At 37.8% G+C, this 23,425-nt stretch overlaps 2 protein-coding genes across 9 annotated transcripts in view; one reads left to right on the forward strand and one right to left on the reverse strand.

Moving 5' to 3' along the window:
• On the forward strand, window positions 1-20,189 carry LOC111329027 (U3 small nucleolar RNA-associated protein 14 homolog A). 4 transcript variants are annotated; one of them, XM_088730811.1, is made up of 15 exons: window positions 1-138; window positions 247-331; window positions 1,711-1,787; window positions 2,293-2,357; window positions 2,561-2,643; window positions 11,855-11,917; window positions 12,875-12,952; window positions 13,124-13,201; window positions 14,838-14,963; window positions 15,779-15,873; window positions 16,630-16,747; window positions 16,965-17,042; window positions 17,350-17,584; window positions 18,301-19,118; window positions 19,884-20,189. In XM_088730811.1, exons 1-15 carry the CDS (start codon window positions 116-118, stop codon window positions 20,124-20,126), a joined length of 2,265 nt encoding a protein of 754 aa, XP_088586937.1. In that variant the 5' UTR covers window positions 1-115; the 3' UTR covers window positions 20,127-20,189. The 4 variants fall into 4 exon arrangements, with proteins under 4 accessions (XP_088586937.1, XP_088586938.1, XP_088586940.1 ...); XM_088730812.1 differs by having other exon boundaries at window positions 1,714-1,787; XM_088730814.1 differs by lacking the exons at window positions 1-138; window positions 247-331; window positions 1,711-1,787; window positions 2,293-2,357 and having other exon boundaries at window positions 2,569-2,643; window positions 11,860-11,917.
• The window catches only part of LOC111329032 (1-acyl-sn-glycerol-3-phosphate acyltransferase gamma), a 25,933-nt gene continuing 22,675 nt past the window's right edge, over window positions 20,168-23,425 (reverse strand). For all 5 annotated transcript variants that reach the window (XM_022933631.2, XM_088730823.1, XM_022933646.2 and 2 more), the window contains 2 exons: window positions 22,560-22,758; window positions 20,168-20,834 (listed from right to left, as the gene is read on the reverse strand). In XM_022933631.2, coding sequence (XP_022789366.1) covers window positions 20,704-20,834; window positions 22,560-22,758 — 330 coding nt within the window. In that variant the 3' untranslated portion in view covers window positions 20,168-20,703. The remainder of the gene's footprint in view (window positions 20,835-22,559; window positions 22,759-23,425) is intronic.

A 23,425-nucleotide genomic window follows, 5' to 3' on the forward strand; every position in this document is an offset into this window, starting at 1 on the left:
GGAACAACCGGCTGGCTGTGTGCAAGATGGCGTCGAATAAAACATATACCACGTGGTCGATATCTCCCACAATCCTTTGAGTAGTCACGAGGAAAGTTGAGTTACATAACTCGATATGGCGGCGGAGATAGCGTTGAAGTACGTAGCACGGGGTTAAAGTAAATTACAAATAAGCTTGTGTTATACGTGTTAGTGGTATAGTTATGAAATTAATATATTTTCCTGAAATAACGTCATTTTGAACAGAATCGCACCTGTGCTGGAAGATCGGGAGCGCAACTCAGAACTTGATCATGGGCCAGACGAGCTGTTTGCAAGTGATGACGAAAAGGTATGATTTACATGCACGTGAATACGGATTCTTGTGAAATAGGTAGTTATGAAACGCCATTGAGACTAAGTTAATATTGATTTTCACCCTTTGACGATTTCAAGCGGTCGGGTAACTAGATTACCCACTAATGTCTTTATGTTTCGCCTGAATGCGCGACGAAAGGCGAGCTTGCAAGCTATCGTGATGTTGTGGAATTCATGTCAGCCACGTGTAAGGGATAGTCGAAAAGCAAAAGTATTTTGAGCTATTGTCGATGGAAAGAAAGTGTCAATACATTTAGTTAAATTAACATGGAAATGTCAAGAATTTATGTTCGGAATACAGCATCTACCCAACGAAACGTTTTGCATCAATATTACAGATTGAGATAGGAATGAAATTGAGATCCTTCGGATTTCCTTGAAACTGATCCCCCCAAGTTGATCTTAACAAACAAAACCCTTAGCCACCATGAGAGACCACGATAGAATTTCTCCTTAAAAATCAGTGTAATATCAACCAGACAAGTAATGAGAAAAAAGAAAAATATCAATTATGGGATTAGATACAATGAAAAATATATGAAGTTCATATATTTTGAACTGCGGTATTAGATACATATGATGCACGATACTCGCAGTAGATAGCGCTATTTAAGCAATAGCGAAAATCAGACCTGAAAAAAATCAGGCCTGTACGGGATTCGAACCACTGACCTCTGGGATACTAGTGCAGCGCTCTACCAATTGAGCTAACAAGCCAGCTGGGAGCAGGCCGTTAAGTTGATTCGTAATAAACCTGTGAAAGTGATAAATCAGATACAATGAAAAATATATGAAGTTCATATATTTTGAACTGCAGTATTAGATACATATGATGCACGATCCTCGCAGTAGATAGCGCTATTTAAGCAATAGCGAAAATCAAAATATATGCAGTTCAAAATACATGAACTTCATATATTTTTCATTGTATCTGATTTATCACTTTCACGGGTTTATTACGAATCAACTTAACTGCCTGCTCCCAGTTGGCTTGTTAGCTCAATTGGTAGAGCGCTGCACTAGTATCGCAGAGGTCAGTGGTTCGAATCCCGTAGAGGCCTGATTTTTTTCAGGTCTGATTTTCGCTATTGCTTAAATAGCGCTATCTACTGTGAGGATCATGCATCATATGTAATTATGGGATTAATAGTTGATCCAATACCAAATTCTCCAAACTAACATCTTAAGAATTGTATGGCAGACATTAACAAGAATTGCTATTTTAAGTGAAATCTTGGGAGTGAAAGGGATAACTGAAGCTAATTGTGGCAAATTATTGTTTCTCGTGTAAATTAGTTCTAAGTTACATTTACTTCAAAGTTTTGATTTTTCCATGTTCTTCTAATTGCTCAGAAGGATAGTGGAGATGAAGAGAAATACGAAAAGCTCCTTAAGGAAATCAGATCGTTATCATCGAGTGGGAAAAAGAGGTATGTACACTTCAATTATTTCTAAAAACAAAATTGTTCGTTTCAGGTTCTCTTCAGGTCAAATGGGCTGTTGCTCTTCCTCCTTTTCATTGTCCACTTAAAAGCATGGAAAGAAACCTGCTAAGTTTGCTCTGAACTTATCTTATAAACCTTTAGGTGATGCTAGGAACCAAGGGTTACTATGACTGACCAAAAGCTGAAACTATTGCAAATACAGTACCTTGGAAAGAGGGGGGGAAAAAGGTGGTCTGAAAAGGAAGTCATCCTGTTACCAGAATGCATATATGGGCAGTTTGTTTGAGAGATTTCACTTGCTGGTGAATGAACCTTCTAGATTTGGTGGCTGGTTCTGGTAGAAAAGTAAACTAAAGAGATTGTTTAGAAAGAGTGGTTAAAGCATACATTTGTTTTATTTTATTACAAAGTTTTGTTGTCTGCTCCAGGAACATCAAATATTTCATCTTTTTACAAATATTTACAAAATAATTTGTCTTGACTGACTCAGGGTTGCATCACAGCGATCAGAGCCCCACAAACAGGTGTCAGAGTTTCATCTCAGCTCTGTTAAAGGTGATTATGAAAATTGATCATTACCATGAATTCATTCCAAGACCCTCTTTCCTACTATGACTATCTAGTTTTTTAAGAAAATGTTGATTTCCTTTTCTTTTAGAAAGCTACATGTTCAAGTGCTCAGAAACTTAAGAGTTAATTGTTTGTGTGATTGTTTGAGTATTATATACTGATACAATGCAGTACATTTTTCTTTTCAGATAGCACACAACAAGTTGATCTAAATGATCTTATTGGGTCTTTGAACAACTCTAACGAGTATGGCAGCCTGAAGAAAAAGTTGGTGAGAAAATTGCTAGAATTTTTTAGTCATTTTTTTTTAAAAAAAAAAAATACATGTTATGTATAGATTGGTGTATTGTGGTGTAGTGTAATCTGATCAGCGCAATTTGGTGTATCTCTAAGCAATCTGATTGGCGCATCTTTTTTTTTGGTGTATCTCAACGCAATGTGATTGGCCCAATTTTTTGGTGTATCACAAACCAATCAGATTGTAGTATTTTTCGATGTCACACCAATCAGAGCATTCTTGCTAATTTGTGGTTTGACAGGTCTTCAAATTTTAGCGAATCAACATGTGAGTCGGAGAGAGCGGTTCGCGAATTAAGGAAATGTATCAGTCGTGTTGTGAAAGCGGTGGAGTTGTGATCGTTGTACGACTATGCTTATTCTTCCTTCTGAAGGAGACTGAGTGGAACATGAGAAAAATTTTGAATCAAGTATTACTTCAGATATTGATAGGAGCAACTTCAGGATATTTCATTGCTATGTATGAGTTAGTCAGCGATTCCAAATTTGAATTTCGCTTAAGGAATGAGGTAAGATGACATCTACAAGAGTTGTAAGATCATCTATTCAATGTAATGGCTCATGTCTTTCGTGAGGATTTTATCGCTATGATCTGTCTGGATTTGAAAGGTCGTCAGGGAACTTTTTCTACCAATTAGCGAGTTAAAACGTGCATGTTTTGTGTACCGCTCCTTCACTTGCGACGTACACACCGTCAGCTAAAGGCCAACACTAATTTAACGTTATAGCGTGTTGTTTTGGAAGGGCTAGTTTTGCTGACTCTGGGAAAACTTGCGCGAGACATTTGCATAAATCACATTTGATTGATTATCTTTTTTTGTTTGCCATATGGTTGCTCTTTTAGCAGCGGTTCCAACGACCACCAAGTTACATTTACTTTCTGCGTCGACTGCCTTGTTACATATCCGTTTCTTTGCTTCTAAAAGTTCTCTAAGAATTATATATTGTTTAAACGATATTTTCTCGTTACAATTGCATGTTTACTTTTTACCCGCCAGTATGGATTAAACTTTCTTAGATGAAATGCCATTTTCCAGTAAACAACGTAAATTTTATGACATAAATCTACCTCCATGAAAAATATTTCACAAGGGACAGAATGATACGGTCGGTTAATTTTCCACGCAACTCTCACGTGCTTAGACATTTTCTACCAATAAAATTCACTTTAAGCTAACCTGGACTTTACCCCATTGCGTGTCAATTTCCTGTAAACAACCTGCATTTTATCATCACGTATTTCGCACGCACAGGGCATAGTCCAGATAGGCAGCAACCAATCAAGTAGCCCACCTTATTATCCTTTGAAGAGTGATACTTTCTCTTGGTTCAATGTACTTTCACTTGTTTGAAGAACGGAGACCGGAAAGTATCTTTGTGCAGAGGCTGTAAGAGATCAAATAGAGCTTTACACTGCAAAATTACATGGAAGATTATTTTGAGGCAACCATCTGTTACTGAACAAGAGGCTACATGGAGCCTATATTTGGGCCGGATTTGTGGATCAGCGGATTGAATTGAATTGGTTCGAATTGAGGGCTTTGCTGTTTCAGCAAAATCACTGTCGAGTGCTTTTTATGGTTTGTTAACATGGAGAGTTATGGAGACTAAGACTTCGGAACAAGTGGATGCCATCCATGACAATTTGGGAAAACTAAAATCGCCATAGAAAATGCGGGATCACTCATTAAAAATTTGCATTTGAACACGATGATTTTGCTTACAAGGATTTCTCTTGATTACATCTACTAACAAACCTTTGAAGTTTTTTTTGCCTCAGAACGATGTATCACAGAAGGCATTTTATAGACCTCAAGTTTTTTGACTGATTGAAATTAAAGGTATGTGGCAGTGACTTCCACAAGTTTTTTAAAAGAAAAGAAAAAGAAAAGAAAAGTATAATTTTTTTGTCCGTAATATTAATTTACGAATGGATTCAATCGCCAATGTTTACGTAAGATGATCATATTAATTAATCGAATTTAAACAATCGGCCAAAACTTTAACTGTTCCCAAGGGTTGTTGTTGTCATCAGTACGTTAACAATAGAAGTGATTCACGGTATTAGGTTTGTACTTTAAATAAATATATTTAAGTGCACTCGAAAGATGAGTATAAACTGTAACAAGCTTATCGTTGATGCGTGCCCAGTACTTCAAATCTGACTGACAATCGATGCCAAAACTCAACCTCGTTCCCAGGTTATGTCCACCACATTGCTTTACGCTGATTAAAAAGTGTGCGCTATTGTGCATTTTCTTGCAGAGGAAAAACGAAACGGAATTTCTGATTCTGACCCTTAATGGTCAGAATAATAACTAAGACTTTGTCTCTGACGAAGTAACGGCAATAAGCACAATTTTAACCTACAAGCAGGTCGTTGTTTGGTCTCGTCATGCAACTTGGAGAGAGAGAGAGAGAGAGAGAGAGAGAGATAGACGTAAAGGCACTTTTGTAACCTCACTGTGGCACTTGTGTAACCTAAAGTGGCACTCGTGTAACTTACAGTGGCACTTCTGTAACTTTAATGGCACTTATGTAACTTATGGCACTACTGTAACCTGGCACTCATGTAACTTTTGTGACACTCGTGTAACTTTTGTGGCACTCTTGCAACTTTTGTGGCACTCGTGTAACTTTTTGGCACTGGTGTAACTTTGTGGCACTGGTGTAACTTTGTGGCACTCGTGTAACTTGTGGCACTCATGTAACTTGTGGCACTCACGTAACTTTTGTGGCACTTGTGTAACTTTTGTGGCACTTCAGTAACGCCATATTTCTGAATAGTGTGTTTTCAGTGAAATAACGAATGAAGCACTTTTCTAAATATAAATATATAATTCAGAGAAAAGGAGCTGTATTGTTCCCGCCTTACTTTAATAACTGAGTTATTATCATTGAGGGGTAAATTCCAGTGAAGCAATGCCAAATGTAACATAGTCGATCGATCAGCGTCAATGTAGTTTTGTTCGGCTACTGTTTTTCTAGCATTCAAGATGCCGTTTAGCATTAACTTAACTAAGCTCACATTAATGGTAACTTAACGACCAAGCTAAGTCGAAGAATGTCTTCTTCTGAATGACCATTGTCCTTTAAAATGGATTATTTTGGTCTCCAAGCAAGGCTTAAACTTCTGCAATGTGCAGAGTCAGCAGCCATGCGAAGAGGTGATACTAATCAGCCAAACGGGTAAATGAATCAATGTACTGCACTTGTATTGTACTTGCAAGAGAGCAATATTGAAAGTGTTGTAAAATAAAAGCTTTATATAAACGCAACATTACATTATTGGTAATAATTTTTTTAAATCTCTTAAGAACCAGGCGCGTAGCGTGGTCATTTTTTCAAGTATGCACAAGTACATATGATCTAGAAACCTAAGTAAACTGAGCGTAAAAATAGAAACAATTGCAAAAATTTCAAAATTTTCTGGTCACTTGAAGTACGCACGTGCGTATATGCATATAGGACGCTACGCACCTGAGAACACCAAATTGTTTATTAACCTTAAATCACATCTGTGAGATGTGACAATTAAAGCTCAAATATTGTAAGAAATACACAACTTTTTTGAGAGACATGTTTCGGCATGCTTATGCCATCTTCAATCAATGAGTAACAGAATGTGAGTAATTATATAACAGAGAAGTAGATGAATAAAATATTTACAGTATGATGTAATACAAAAGCGGGTACTAATTACAACATGACACCAAACATCAAAGGTGCAAACTAAAACGCCAGAAAAGTGTTATAATGCTGTTATTGTTAAGTTCAGGTTTTATCTTATTTATATATAAAAGCTTCTTTGAGTTTTAAATCAATAGAGTTGTTAGCAGAATCCACAATACTAAAGCAAGAAAGGGAGTATTTGTTCTTACAAGAAGGAGATATGTTGAAATGCTTAAAAATATGCGAGTTTTTATCGCTTTCCGTGTGCTCCTTTATCCTAGTAGAGAAGTGGCAACTAGTTTCGCCAATATAACGGGAATTGCATCCCGCACAAGAAAATTGATAAACTACCATGGATTTTAGAGCATCAGGAGTACGATCTTTAACACTTAACATGTTTTTAATTTTAAAAGAATTGAAACTAGTTTGACATTTAGGTCCGATTTACAAAAGCGCTCAGTGAGTTGTCGGAGTTTGACAGGAAAAGAAAGTTCAAATTCACTATTCGCACCAATCACCATTGCCTGATGCTTATCTGGATTTACAATCATGCCATTTCACTGTCGTACCAACTGTTAGCAATTCCAAGTTTGTATTCCAGCTGTGTGTTTAGCATTTCGAGGTCCTTTCAGACGAGTGCAACTGTTGATCATCAGCATAGGCATTCAAATTTGCCTGCTTAATGTGATAGAATAAATCATTGATGTGAATGTTAAAAAATATGGGGATAAGGACACTTCCTTGGGGACCCTTCTTCTCACTAACTCCCATTCAGAAAATGTGTCTCCAATTTTTACACACTGTATTCTTGCAAAAAGGTAGCTTCTCAAGAGTCCAGTGCTCATCTTGCCAAGATCATAAACCTTGAGTTTGGCAAGCAAGAGAGCATGAGGGATACTGTCGAAAGCCTTTGATAAGTCTATAGAAACGACTGTCACAGTTTCTTTACTATCGTAACTTTTCCTCCAGCACAGCTGTAATTTGGTCTATAGGCAGAGATAAAATCTGATAATATATATTGATAAAAAGGCTCAAGTTGTTTTGCTAGGATTCGTTCAAAAATGTTATTGAGGCCCGAAAGAACAGATATGGGTCTATAGTTCTTTTTACAAAATTCCTCATCCTTAAATAAAGGGGTCACTTACCCCATTTTCCAGCGTGAAGGATAGTGACCTAGATTGATTGAACAGTTCAATAATTTTGCAAGAGGCTCTGATACCACGGATGCAGAATCCTTCAGTAATCGTGAAGGTATAAGGTCATGGCCGCAGGATTTACACGTATTCATTTCTTACAAAAACTTCTCCATTTGCTTTGAGTTAGTAAGTTCAAAATCAAAATTTGTCGTCATGTTTGAAGAATGATTAATTAGTATGGCCTGAATGCTTGGATGAGAGCTGTAATCAGTTCCAAATTCCTCCTCATTTATCTCTCCTGCTTAATCAACAGCTCGAACCACTTTATCTCGTGAACTGTTCGGACTTTGGGAAAAATATGTGGCAGGCTTTTAACTTGGTCTTATACCAGTATGTACACAAAACAGTTTCAAATTCTGGATGGTGCCATGTAGACTCAAATTTTGATATTGCTTGCATCTCACAAGGACACATTCTTAAGATGAAATGCAAGAGAGTCTATAAAAATAAGTTGCTGATAGAGATTAAATATCTTCAAGTTAACTTTTCAAGTGCTCTGCGCCCGAACAAAACTGGCTTAACAAGTTACGCACATACACGTTTGTAAAACACTTGGAACTTTTTTCTTATTATTTAAGTGACATTTGGTTTACCAAAAAGGTTACACGCCACAGTGTACACTGTTGAGTTATGATCATAACAACAAAAGAACTATAAGATAAGAGTTGCTTGAGGTGATAGCCGAGAGTGACTTAGATTCTTAAGTACTTTGTAAATATCCCAGGTGTATCCATAACTCGGTAGCGTAGGTTTTAACACCGGTTTTTCCTGAGAACGCAACTTTTTCAGTTTAACGTGTGTGGTTCTTATGCAATCCTTGACACAAAATTTAAAGGAATGGACAATTGGAATGATATGGGACAAATCGTGGAGTTCCAATAATTCAGTATCACAGAGGATCTATATTCTATAGGTAGCTATTCACTTTCACAAGGAAATAGAAGTAAGATATATAAACTTGCGAATTAACGGCATTTTCATTTTTCAACCTTGAAAGTTTGCACCATGTTGCGACATATCAGTGCGCCTGCTAAGAGTGAAGGCAATTGTCAGCGGTCACCCTTGTGCAAATAGTGGACGCTAAATTGACTAATGGGGGTGCTTTAATTGAGCTCTGTTAGTAAGTAGTTAATCCTCATTTCTATGATAAAACATGAAACTTTAGGAAGTGGAGATTACACCCTTATCTTGGAAGTACTTTTTGTTCGTTTGTTTTTGCTTTTGGGTTTTGGTGTCTTTTCGTTATTTGAAATTAGCGGATGACGTCTCATTTGCATACCAATATCTCTTAATGATGGTGGTAAATTCATGTCATTGAGTAGAAAACAATTAGGTATCCTACAAGAACAAATGTAGTTGAACTATGCCCAGTTGATAATACCGTTTTTCAGTACTGAAATCAGATTAAAGAGTCATTGTGTAGTGTAAAGTTATCTCGCAGCTTGAACCGAGCACCAAGAAATCTAAAACTAAGTGATCAATCTTTACCACTAATCTATCGCTAAGTAAGAAACTGCAAAAGTCAGCGTAAAGTAGGGTAGCTTATATGCCATCAGTTTCGCAAATGTTTGATTCCTCTTTTAACATTTCATTTGCAATCATGCACGCTCTTTGGAATGGACGATACCACAGATGCTCTAGTCAATGCCTGTTCTACATGTCCAAACTGTCCTCTGATCATTAAAATGAAATGAGGCCTAGATAAAGCGATTAACAGACTCACCCTTAGGTAAGGGACAGGGTCAGCAATGGCGAAAGAAAGTCACCTAAAATGAGGGAGGTTGGCGGATCCACGTGGTAGTGTGTATTAGATGGGATAAAAAAAAAGGTTTCCGAAACTATGCAGCCTGGAAACTACACTATCATACTACACTGACTGAGTTCGCTTAAAATCACAATGTTTTTCTACCATTTAAGGATTGCCTATCTATTCTTGTTGAAATCAGCGAGCTTCAATTGGTTTTAGCCAGCTTGATATTGCCCTTTCTATTATAACGCGATGTCCTAAGTGGCCGGGAAAGGAGGAACAGAATTTAAGGGACAGTGTAGATGAGGACTGTGAGAGGAATATAATACAGCAATCTATTGAATACATAACCTTCATGAAAGGAATAACAATTTCTACATTTCTTAAGGTTCTCACCGGTGTTCAAAAGTATTGGTGACAATTAATTTTGACACCTACTGTCGGCTTAATAAAGTGTATATACTCGTATGGTTTAACAGTGGGTTGTAGTAAATTTTTAATTGATCAACTTTGTTGATCCCAGCACTATAAAATTGAATCCACCATCTTAAAATGAATGTGTCAGTAAGCATACAGTGTGGTGATTGTTTGTACCAAAGTTTATTTAATTTCGACGCTTTTAAATGGGAATCTCCCTGTGAGAAAGATCTAGCGAAAGTGGCACTCCTGTAACCCGCATTACAGTCAAGGGTGTATGTTGGTTAAATGGTTGCCGAGAGCAACAAAAAAAGGCTAAAAAGCTGAAACTTTGCCAGCATAAATGGTTGGCATGGGACTACATGTCATAAAAAATCTAGCTCGAAATGTTGAGTGACATAGTCGTAGTGGACTTGTCAAGTTCAAAACTCCATTTCAAGGGCTTAAATTGAATTGCCAATCTTGACTGAAAGGGCATGTACATTTACCTGATTTTTTTAAACGTGCATAAGCCTGGTTTTAAAATTGTCGGGGTAGTTAAGAGAACCTAGTGGTGTGTATTAGCTATCGATCTATCAATTAATTGCCGTGGAAAATACCAATTACCCTTTAAAATTTAAAATGCACCCTTGCCCCAAAGGGTGCCACAAAGGTTACATTTCACTTTTGAAAAGTTAATAAAAAATAGTAAAATGTGTCCGTTCTTTTGAAATTTTAACAGAACACGAACAAAACACAGATAGACCCATGCACGCTTTAATTACGACTTTTTCAGCATTCCTCAACGAGTCATTATTTGAGATACAAAAGGTTACAAAAGTGGTGCGCTTTACGCCGAGAGAGAGAGAGCGTTGCGTGACAAGTTCAAATTAGGGCTGTGGAGAGGACTGCAGGAAGCATTGTACCAATGCAGTTTCTTTTTGCCAACAATTATTCAGACACCAGCGTCAGTTGTATAGTATCCCATTTTGTTGAGTTCTTGGGTTCGGTAATATTGCGATAGAGAGTTATACTCAGGACGCAGAACTCTACTCATGCACAAGTCTTTATTCAACTCAACTATATATTACACGTGATTACATTCCAGATGAACAGGTCACATATGTACAACATGTATACATACAGCTTAAGAATATTAATTAGCCAAGGTAAATGATTAACTGAAAAATTGAAATACGCTAATGACCCAACCTTAGATCTTTACTTAAATGGCAACCGCTTAGAAGAAGCCAAGGATGAAAAACTCTTAGGCGTCAAGATCGACAAGCACATTAGCTGGCACAACCACATCGAATACTTGATTAGGAAGCTGAACTCTAGAATTTATCTGTTAAAAAGAGCGAATGGCTACCTTGACCTCCTGCAGAAAAATTGTTATTTAATGCACTTATTAAGCCTGTCTTTGAATATTGCTGTTCGGTTTGGGGTAACGCCCCTAATGACCAATTGTTAAGAATACTTAAAGTGCAGAAACATTGTGGTAGGTTAATATTAGATGCTAGTTTTCACAATAACTCAGTTCAAATGTTCAAGAAACTACAATGGATGCCAATTGATGATGTAATACACATGAAGAAATTGTGCATGATGTTCAAAATTGTGAACGGAGAGTGTCCGCATTATTTTACAAGCTATAGAACTTATGTAAAGAACACACATTCTTATAATACGCGAGCTTCTTTCCATGATCATCTCGCTGTGCCAAAATGTCGCTCCAACGCAGGACTTCGAACATTTCATGCGAGTGCCACTTACTTATGGAACCGTCTGGACGACAAATTTAAAACTGTTATAGATGAAAGCAATTTTAAGAAACTTTTAGTGAACAATTTTTTACAAAGTAATTCAGATCGTGAACATTTTACTATCTCTAGAACGTTTTGAATACATTTATGTGCATGCTGTTCTTGATCATCTAGTTTTTACAATTCTTTTTAATACAGCCCACAGTGTGAACTACTGGGTTACCAGTAATTGTGTTAGCTACTAAAGTTTATTTATTTATTTAACTAAAACACTACACATTTCAACCTACGTATTGAAGAAAATAACTCCTGCATGCGTAGCATGCCTATGTTTTGGGAATTCCTATAGCTTCTGCAACTATATTTTTGTGCAGTGGTTTAATTACTTTTTTCTTCATCTCACTCTAGGACAGTATGCAGAGGAATTCGGATACCCTCGATATTCCTTTGCCAAAACCAGAAGTACAGAAAGTATGTGAAAATTGATGTTAGCCACTAATCAAGTTGCAGTAAAAAATGTGTCTTAATCTGGAAGGGACAAAAAGATGTATAATAACTAAAACAATGTGTGTGTATGTATGTATGTATGTATTTACAAATATTTATACAGGGTAGCCCAGTTTAGCAGATAGCTAGTTTAAATGGAGCCCTGTGAAACAATAACACCCACCCATCCCACCCCAGGGGAGGACATCCACCACACAGTAATCTCGAACTTGGGAAATTAACATCTCCTACCCCTAACCCTGCAGGAGACAGAGCCTACGGTTTATTCGTGCTTATTCGAGAAGACTAGAATATGTGTGATTATTATCCAACTACACCTAGACGAGTACAAATAACGCAATAGACGAGTACAAATATCACGCGGTATTTGTACTCGTCTATTGTAGTACCGGTTAAACAGGTTTTCTCGCATCACGCAAGCGAAAAATTGGATTGTAGTTACGAAAAAAAAAACAAATGGGGGACAATTTGAATCATATTTCTGACGATGAAGAGTCAGAATGGCTGGCAAATGTAGATCCAGATTCAGTAGATGAATCAAACGAAGAAAAACAGCTTGACGACCAGAAAATTTCTTCATTTAATGAAGTAAATAGAAACAGCAGCACAACAACGCGCCAATTCCATTCTGCTTCGCATACTTCTGTCACGCACTTCTCGTAAATAAACTTTCGCGAAATTCGCCCGCACTGAAATAACAGTTTGGCGTGTTGGATAAGAAATAAATTATTAGACGTTTTGTTGTGTAGTATCGCTGAGTATTTTTACGAGTTATTTATATTTTGACTCGTCAAAATATGGCACAACTCGTAAAAATACTCAGCGATACTACACAACAAAATGTCTAATAAGATTTATGTCTCTAATGTGTAGAGTGAGGGTACAAAGGTTACAATTCAACGGTAATTTCTTCTTCTCCAGATTCAGCGTACAATTGCTTATGAAGAAACCAAAAAAGACATTGAGAAATGGGCGCCCACTGTGAAAAAAAACAGAGAGGTACATAATTTAAGTTGGAGTCATTGTTTCATCCATTCATAGAATTTTCACTATTACAATCAAACGAAGCTTTATTTTACAATACTTGTATGTTAGTTTCTGTAGCATGACATTGGTAGCAGTAAGACCTTCTGTAGTAATGATGAAAGGTTATTTGAATCTTGTCACTAGGCAGAACATTTGTCATTTCCGCTGAAACCATACACACCACCTACTCCTTCACTGAGAGGATTGGCTGCAAAGTTCAAGGTAATTATAGTATGTGGTGTCCTGTTTTATCAGAAGGGCATTGAGTTGACTAGATTTACTGAGCTTGCTTCTAAACAATTATGTGCCTTAAAATGTAGTTTGTCTCAGTTAGTTCATGTATTTCTTATCCTTATGTTGAATTGTTAAAGTACAACGCCATCTATTTTAAAAGGTGGAACCATGCAGTAGTCAGTATGTATTGCAATTTTGTTGTTGGATGTGGCATAAGGGCAGCCACCCCTTTTTACAAAGGGTCGCTCCCTTATGCCTCATGTGGCAACAGGGATGTCATTTTGGAAGGAGACGGCAAAGGGTTCAAGTTTTCATCGCATAATTAAATAATAATGGAATACGGTGAGGAAGCTCTCATGAGCCTCTTGAATTAGTCACTGCTGTACACAAGCAACCTGCAAGCTTTAATTATTTTCAATTGATTATAGCTAGAAATGCATTCTCTGAGTGAGGGGCTGGGAAGAATAGCTTTTTGCCCCTGCCTCTTGCAGAAGGGTGCAGGTTACATCTTATAAGCATGTTGGCTCATTGCCAAAGCTGATCCCAATTTCTAAGCCTTGAGGTTAGTATGAAAGGGTAGTTTAGATTAGAGTAGAGTCCTTCTCTATTGGATATCTGTTTATCCTGGCAGAAGAGATCAGGATTGAGACTTTTTTACAATGCCATTATAAAGAATTAATTTACAAAGATTCAAGGAATCTTCAAAAATTCTGATAGCCCTCTTTTTTCTTCCTGACCCATCTGAGTCAAGGCATATAAATTGTATAAACACCCCATTGGGACCAGTTAAGGTAAGGTAGAGGCAAGGCACAATATGCAAATTAACTGCACGTCCCCTCTGGACATGCTAGTCTATTGCAAGTTCCCTTTAAGCATTACATGTAGTTTCTGTTCAGATCACTAATAGTCACAAATACTCTGGATGGAAAGTGGCACTCTCAGAGTTAAATTTCATTCCTGAGAACACAGAAATGTTGATGTAGCCCTGGTTGGACCTCTTAATCCAGGGTTTATATGTCTAACCATTACATAATAATAATAATAATAATAATAATAATAATAATAATGATAATAATAATAATAATAACACCTTTATTTAGACACGATAATGATTAAAGCTGAACAGCTTGTGGGGTCGTGTATAAATTCAAACAAACTCTAAATTAAATAAATTCAAATGATGATGGTTTTCGAGGAGAGGGGAAAACCGGAGTACCCGGAGAAAAACCTCTTGGAGCAGAGTAGAGAACCATCAAACTCAATCCACTTATGATGCCAGGTCCAGAAATCGAACCCAGGACACATTGGTGGAAGGCGGGCGCTCTCACCACCACGCCAACCCTGCTCTCCCATCACAGCATTTCCCATGTGTCAAGAAAAATATTTATGTTTTCCTAAACACAACAAGTGCATTTAATTTTCACCATAACTATGTTCATTTCATGGCCAGTTGTTACTTTGGTGGGTTGAGAGTAGGGAAAGGGAGCCAATTGATGAGATTTTGAGTTTTCATCAAATTCATTATTTATTGAAGTCGCAAAACCTCAGCTTTTTCCTGTGGGCCTTCAGGCAAGATGGCAAATGCTGATTTTTTTCTGATTTTTTCTTCCTAATATTTGTTCAGCCTCGAACTCCTCTGGAGGAAGAAGTTGCTGCTGTTTTGAGGGGGAGCACTCATGTTCTTGAGCGGAGTAACAAGGAGCTGACTGAAGAAGAAGAGAAAGCATTGCAAGGCATGGATTTAGAGGAGGCAAGGAAGAATATTACAATGACTAGAACATCATTTCTTAGCCCTTGATACCCTCACGTCAGTATGCATATTCTTCATACTGTTCTCTATACATTTCTTAAGGTGCTGACAAGGAGAATTTGTTGAACAATCAAGACCTGGTGATCATAACTGTTATTCTCGTGACCTTAGTGTGATTCAGGGGTGAGATTGTTGGGAGAAATTGGATGCCTATCACTCATAAGGGTCAAAGGGTTAATGTTCGTAGGTAACTCAGGGCACGAAACTCCACCTGTATTGGGCACATTTGCAAATAAAGATTTCGTTTTTTCCTACTAAAATTTCCCCATTGGTAGGGATTTTGCAACTGCTTTATAGCCTAGCTTATAGATAAAGATATTTTTAACAGTCTTTTGTCTTACTTGTTACCGGTTGCTGTTGTTTTATCCAAAAAATCCTGAAAATTTCAAGTTAAATGTTGTGTGACTTTTATCGTTGATTTCTTGCTGAGAAACATATCACAGGTGCACTTTTTCAGAAACTACATCGTGCAAGGCTAATGAAATTTCTAGGAAATCTTTGTTTCTAATTTCCGTTATTTTGTTTGGGTTGGTTACTTTTCCAACTAAAATTTTCAAACCTGCAGCTAAATTTTAGTAATTACTTGCAAATATGTGATCGAGAATTTTGTTTTAATTTCAAACCCTGTAACTTCCCAAGACAAAGCTAGATGATAAAAAATCAAGACAGCTACTGCCTAGTTGCAGAAAGGCTTTTCTCACTAGCAAAGGCAGAATGTGTGATATTTTAATTTCTTTTCAATGATATTTGTTCAGGCAAAGGAGAGAAGACATGAATTGCAGAAACTGCGAGCACTGCAGTCTTATTATGAAGCAAAATGTCACAGGATGAAGAAAATCAAAAGCAAAAAGTATGTGTCCTACTGTGGGATTTATGCTAACTCTACCTAGCATGAAGAGCTATTTACTTCCCTCTCAGGAGAGCTGATAGTTAACATGACCACATTGTAGTTATCTACTGTTGAGTTCCTATTACAATAAAAATACGTCTGATGCACGATCCTCGCAGTAGAGAGCGCTATTTATGCAATAGCGAAAATCAGACCTGGAAAAAAACCAGGCCTGTACAGGATTCGAACCACTGACCTCTGCGATACTAGTGCAGCGCTCTACCAATTGAGCCAACAAGCCAACTGGGAGTAGGCCGTTAAGTTGATTTGTAATAAACCCGTAATAAACCCGTGATGATCATCACGGGTTTATTACGAATCAACTTAACGGCCTGCTCCCAGTTGGCTTGTTGGCTCAATTGGTAGCGCGCTGCACAAGTATCGCAGAGGTCAGTGGTTCGAATCCCGTACAGGCCTGGTTTCTTTTCAGGTCTGATTTTCGCTATTGCATAACTAGCGCTCTCTACTGCGAGGATCGTGCATCATACGTATCTAATACCACAGTTCAAAATATATGAACTTCATATATTCATTGTATACAATAAAAATAGATGTATGTTGCATCTAGCAAGGGAAACTGAGTAATGCCATGGAAGGCAGAGATAATCCCAGTTTTCCTAGTGTGAAACGACTAGTAAAATTACTTCTGGCTACGATGCCACAACGGTTCTGTGGATATTAATTTTGAGAATTGACTATCATAAATGTTCATGCTAGATATCATCGGGTAAAACGAAAAGCTGAGAAACGTGCAGCTGAAAAAAAAGCTGAAGAAGATCCTCAGGCAGATAATGAGAAGGAAACTGTAGAAAAAGCTGAAAAACTAAGAGCTGAGGTGATCATTTTCCTTCTGTTACAGTATATTAACTCTCCTAACCAATTAACATTTAATATGTCCATACAATTTTAATGAATTATGCAGAAAACAGACCATGAGAATTCTCACACTAATCAGCCAGAGGTTGGTGATCTGAAACCAAATCCTCTTCAATTCTTTGCAAGGAAATGTTAAGCCACTGGAAGGAAGACTAACTAATCAAATCTCTTCATAGGAACGTATGTCACTCAAGCATCGAAATACTTCAAAGTGGGCCAAACACCTCATAACTAAAGCGGGAAAGAATGTAGACGTAAGGTTTTTTTTTTTTTTTTTTTTTTGTCGTGTTTTATCAGTGTTTACATGGCCATTCACATTCTTGAATTTAATAAAACAATAAAGTTCATGTTCTCTCTTAAACTGTGTTACTACTTTAATCAAATTTGAAGGGCATTGAGAAAATAAAATGTCTGACAAATTGATAATAATGGATATGCTACATTGCACTTTTAAGAAATGATATATTTTTATACCTTTCCAGTTCTTGTTCAGATATTTAGCAAACTTTGTAAACCTCTCTTGTCTGTTGATTTTCTTTCTTTTTTTTTTATTATCATCAGGCTAAAAAATTACTTCAAGAACAACTGCGTATCAGCCAGAACTTGACACAGAAAGCTACAGGGTCAGAAAGCGATGAAGAGAAGGATACACCAGTTCAAGGGGAAAGTTTGGGAGATGTAGAATACGAATGCGACAGTTACAGCAATCTTGTTACCTCTGAAGACAATCCATGGAAGCTTGCCACTAATGGGGCAGGACTTTATTCATCAAAAACCTCAAATAACGTTGAGAATGGTAATTTTTTGAAAAAATCTGCGTCGAAGTGGAGTAGTAGTTTAGCGTCCTACTTTGCAGTGGTTCATGTGTTACTCTTTGACCCTTCTACTCCTTACTATCTAACATACAATTCTCATGATATGAGTTTGAAGAATTTAGTTTTCAATCAGGTAATACTCTTCTAATTTGTATTTTTGGCTATCCTTATCGCTTGTCTGCTTGGAGTTGTACTGATATTGTAAGGAGAAATTCGGTCTTGATCACTCATGGGAGTTGAAGGGTTACAGAAGAACGGCTACATAGGAGGCCATAGTAAGAGCAGTCCTAACAATTTTACACGTTTGACTTGATACCAGTCCTCTTACAGTTTTCACAATGTGAAGCAAACATGAGAATAAAATGAAAAAAACCATTTGATCCCTCCCTGGTAGAACACAAATTCTGGAGATTAGACAATAGAGAAATGTTCGACGGTAGGCAAGATACATATATACGGCTAACGTACTCTATTCATGTGTGCTACTGTTAAGCACAGGAAGATGTATGTGTTCTGTTTGATGACAGAGAAAGAAATTAAGGAAGGAAGGAGGACAATACATAAAATTTAAGCTCAGTCACCAAACTTTTTTAATAAACATAACCCAGTAAAGGATAATTTTGTAATAGCACGTAACTCTAGATTGATGAATCTCCTGAATGTGTTAAAAGGAATGTTAATATATATATTTTTTCAGATTCTCCAACCAAGCTCCACCGGCTCCAGCCAATCAGAACAGAGGAGGCACATGATGAGGATGAGGACGATTTGGAGCAACTTGATGTGAGAGGGAGAGAGAATGGGGAAGAGTTTGAGATACAACCAGTCAGTGTCAATGAGAAATCCACAAAGGATACAAAGAGACAACAGTTTGAAGAAGCAAAAGGCAGAAAAAAGCGTAAATCCAAAGACACCGGGGACAAAGTGACTGTAAAAAAGAGAAAGCAATCTGAAAAATCAAAAAAGAAGGACCCTGAAAATACTTTTAATGAAGTAGAAAAGAGTCTTTCTAAAAGTAAACACGAGATTAAGATGTTAAATGTCTCTGAGAATACGAACGATAATGGAACAGACAGCACTGGTCAGAGAAATTCCTTTAGAAATGGAAACCGTGCGAAAGACAAAGCCAGCGCTGAAACAGAGAAATCGAAATCAAAAGACATTCGTGTGGACCCGACGAAAATTTTCAGAATCGAGGAGCACGGAAATGTTGGCGAGGACTTGGAGAGTGATTCCCTTCGACAGAAGCGAATCAATATTCAGCAAGCGTTTGCCAATGATGATGTTGTAGAAGAGTTTATTCAGGAAAAGAAGGAGATTGAGGAGGCTTCTAAACCAAAAGATGTAGACCTGAGTCTGCCTGGCTGGGGGAGCTGGGCTGGGGCAGGTATTAAACCATCCGAGAAGAAAAAAAAGTTTATTAAGAAAGCCGACCCAGCCCCTCCCCGGAAAGACAAGAATTTGTCCCACGTGATTCTCAGTGAGGAGAAGAGCAAGTTGTTTAGCAGGAATCAGGTAAGGCTTGATTTTAGGGCAATTTTCTTAAGGGGGATCGACAGTAATTATCCATCGCTGTACAGTAGTTTTAAGAGCGATTTTTTCAACTGAATGTAGAAGGAAATCTGGGATTGCATTCATTTGGTTTTGCTTCACTCCACTTTGTGATTGGTCCAAAAGAGTTGCACCACCCTCTCTCTCAACCAATCAGATGCACGACTAACTTGGTCGCTCGTATTTTCCCGCGCTTTAGCCACTTTGTTTGCTAGTACTTGAGTTCTTATTAGTTCTTGTATTTCCTTTCTTCTGATTGGTCGTTGTGATGACCTTGGGAAGCACTCGATTCTATCCCGCTCAGTGATTGGTCCAGAAAAACTCCCGCTATCCTCTCATCCGGCTTGATCCCCTGCGTTTTCCCCCGCCTCAGACAGTTTCTTAGCCTTTACTTTGGTACTCTTTGTTCTCCTCAGGATTTCTTTGGTTTTGGTTGCACGACCCTTACTGAAAAGCGCATTATTTTAAGATCACTATCTAATTAGTGAAACGTTCAATCCCCATCTAGCTCCTTACGTGTTTGTTTGTTTGTTTTTTTTTTTGTTTTTTTTTTGGGGGGGGGGGGGGGTAAGTGCACCAACGAGCTGCCGGTGAGTATTTAGATTACAGCCCCAGGATGAGATGCCAGTTAGTAGTAAGTTTCCCCTCTCCCCTCTTCCTAGAATTTCTTAAGTAAGTTAGAAAGTGACATCTCAACATTAAACGTGCAATCCATTAACTTTCTTTCAGGTTTCCTCGGTTCCCCATCCTTACGGAAACCATGTGCAGTTTGAAAGGAGCGTGCGGAATCCTGTGGGTAAACACTGGAACACAGGCACGATTGTCAATCATCTGACAAAACCACGTGTTTCAACTCTCATTGGTACGATTATAGAGCCTATGAAAGCGACAAAGGAAATAAAGAGGAGTAAACCAGAAGACAGGAAAAACAAGAAGTTGAAAGGAACCTCAGGAATTGCAATACACAGATAATAACTCTGTTGACCTGTAACGTTCATAATAGGACACGGAAATTAAATAAAGAAATCAAACATTTATTGGAATTGTTGGAAGTCGAACTTCCCCTAATGAATACTCTACTTTCGAGAAATAAATCAAAAAAAATTTTTATGAGATCGACAAAGCTGGAAATACCATCACTGAATAATTGTTTCACATTACTTTGAATCTACTTTATTCCTTCCTCCCAGATCAAGGAAGTTATCCCATAAAGAAAGAATCCTGTAAAGGGTCATCAACAGTCATGAAATTCAACAATGTTTCGCTTTCTACATCCTTTCTCCTACACAATGCGCAACGTAAATCGTAACACCTGGTTTTCAGTGGTTTTTGTTAAGAAAAGTAACCATACAAAACTTTAGGATTATGCGTTTCCCTTCTTAGGTCTTAAAAACATGTAGAAAGAACTTGGTATAAACTAAAATATAATTCAAATTTGAGTACAAGTTGTCAATTGTAACAAGTGATGTTTACCAAGAATTCTTGGACATTCTCTTAGACGATCCCTGATCAACTTCGTAAATTAATTTGAATATTGGCATAACATGATCTAAGCTAACTTCTTTGCCGTGTCGCCATTTGGTGGGGTACTGCTTCTTGTACCATTAGAGGGCTTTAGCCCAAAACTGCTACCTTTCTTGGAGTCACTGAAGTGCAGCAGAACTTTAATCACGATAAAACCTGAAAAACGTATTTCAACGGGTTATAACCAACAACACTCGTAACTACATATATCTGGGGGGTACTCTTCCAAGAAAGCAGGCGCAATTAATGGAATGGCACAGTTTTTAATTATTCCTGTTAAAGGCTAAGTAAAACCGCCCATTCTCATTTCGCAGAACTCTTGCCGAGTTGCGCGTGCTCTTCATTCTATTTCATGTTGCACACAAATTGCGGGCGCTGGATTTTGTTTAATTGTTGCACTTAAATTGCGGGGACTGTAGTTTAACCTTTCTTTGCACCAAACTTGCACGCGTTCTAGATTTTGTTTCACTGTTGTTTGAAAGTAGCGCGCGCATACTCGTTTTTGCGTTACTATTACATCCAGCTACATCTATTTTGAAATCAATGGTGGTCCTTGCAATCTGATTGGCCCTCATCAGTGCGATTTATTCAAAAATCGCACCATTCATTGCTCTAAATCGCTTCTCGTTTCCAGTCATTGAGAAATCTTTACTAATACACAACAACCAATCAGATATTACCGGCAAGTCTTGCTTAAAATAACTGATGTAATTGCAGGAAAATGAAAGACAACTTTTGCAACTTTTTACAAACCAGCTCAGAGCTGGATCTATAAAATGTTTGCGGAGACTGAAAATCCTCTACTTGAGCAGCTGACTTTAGCGATTTCAAAATAGTTGTACTAAAGTGGTAACTGAACTTCGTGTTGTACTTCTCTGGTCTGAAGGTTCGATTTTTAATTCACGTGTATGATTTCATACCAACTTTCGCTCCTCCCAGTTCAACTACAGTCGAACCTCAATTTATCCACGATTATCCGGATTTCTCGATCATCCGGACTTTTTCTCTGGTCCCAATTTTTCATGAACATTTATTAGTCATGATCAATATCCGTAGCCATATTCATTAAAACTACAGCATTGAAAAGTGAAGTAAAGGCGTTAAGACAAATTACTAACTCAACGTTTTAGGCCAATGTAAAAACATTTTTCATTAATTTTGATTGTTAATACACACAAGTGGAGGTATTCATTTAGGAAAGTGAAGATATAGACCATATCTTTTTCAAAACGATTTGTAAATGTTTTGTTTCAGGATTAAATGTCGCTTTCCTAATTGAATGAGTTTTTGTTCCTCATAAATATTCATATTCCCGATTATCCGAACTATTTCGTACAGTCCCAACGAGTCCGGATAAACAAGGTTCGACTGTAACATTATCTGATGTTGTAACAAAGTTACGCGCTTCGGATTTTGTTTCACAGTTACTCCAAAGTTGCACACGCTATGAATTACGTTTCATTGCTGTACCAAAGTTGCGCACGCTCTGAATTTGTTTAACTGTTGCAAAAAGCCAAGCGCGCTGAAGCGCACTCTGTTTTGTTGTTTCATTTTACACAAAAAAATGCGCGTTCTTTGGATTTTGTTTCATTGTTACGACAACGTATCGCGTTCTCTGCTTCTTTGCTTCATTTTACGTCAAAGTTTTGCGCGCTTTGGATTTTATTTCATTAACATGCTGGTGTTCTTCTCTTTCTTTGTTTGGTGTTGGCTACATGTGCTAGTAGCTTTAGTGTATGACTACGTGGTTTCATCGCCTCAAGTCGTATTTCATTGTTTTTGTTTGCGCACGAGCACGACATCAGCAAAAATCCGTTAATCGCAACAAATGACAACGTTAGTCACAAATTTCTATTCAATTTTGATGAAACTTTTACTTACCCACTAGAGCAATTATGGCAGCAATTAAGAGTGAAGTAATGGAGCCAGACAGCAATACAGACAAGATATACCACAACAGTGGAACACCCAAAAGTATGTTCCATAAAATAGTCACGACGAGACTTCGCTTTCCCTTGGCGCAATCTATCCTTTCTGCTGGAAATTTACCATGTTCAACGAAGTAAGCCATTCCTTCGTCCTGAAAGAAATCGGGAAGGAAACGTAAGCATCGAAATCAGTGTACTGGGCAAAGTACAGGACAATTTCCTGGTGATAGAAGGGATAAACTGAATCCGTCGGTGACAACAGCCAGAAAAGCGCGGGAAAAACATCAGACCAGCAGGTAAAGCGGGAGAAATGAACCCGCCAAGAGGCAACCAGCAACCGTTGTCTCACACGAGTTGCAAACAACCACACAAGCCAGTAAGCACAGTGTTTTTGAGGCGTATAACTTCTTTGGTAAACCTCAAAAGAGAAATGTAAATCAAGAGGATACCCGTACTTCAGTTGAATATGTTCTATGTTCGGTTAGAACATAGCTAGCAGAACCGCGCAATGAAATTCAATATTTGTAAGCGTGCTCAAAATCCCGATAGTGCACGCTGACAGCGTCAGCAAATCGCTTTGCCAGAAATTTTTTTTTCGCGCGAGCGGCCGATTGTTAGCGCGGGAAAAATAATATATTTCGCGACAATAATGGATACAAACAGAAACTCGGCCTACTAGTCCGAAAACGAAGACAATGTTTCGACCTTTTCCCTTGGGCTAGAGTTCTTAAATGAGGCAGAAAAAGAGAAAAACAAAGGAAAAGGAGACTCGGCATCAGCGCCGTCACGATTCGCTTCAACTGATATTGTTGTCCATTT

This window comes from Stylophora pistillata, chromosome 8 (assembly GCF_964205215.1).
Source record: "Stylophora pistillata chromosome 8, jaStyPist1.2, whole genome shotgun sequence".
In the NCBI taxonomy this organism is placed as follows: Eukaryota; Metazoa; Cnidaria; class Anthozoa; order Scleractinia; family Pocilloporidae; genus Stylophora; species Stylophora pistillata.

Coding starts and splice junctions, on each gene's coding strand:
- LOC111329027 (XM_088730811.1), top strand. CDS start 116: ATGGCGGCGGAGATAGCGTTGAA. Junction 2,358..2,560: donor TCATCTCAGCTCTGTTAAAG/GTGATTATGAAA, acceptor TTTTCTTTTCAG/ATAGCACACAACAAGTTGAT. Junction 13,202..14,837: donor GATTGGCTGCAAAGTTCAAG/GTAATTATAGTA, acceptor ATATTTGTTCAG/CCTCGAACTCCTCTGGAGGA.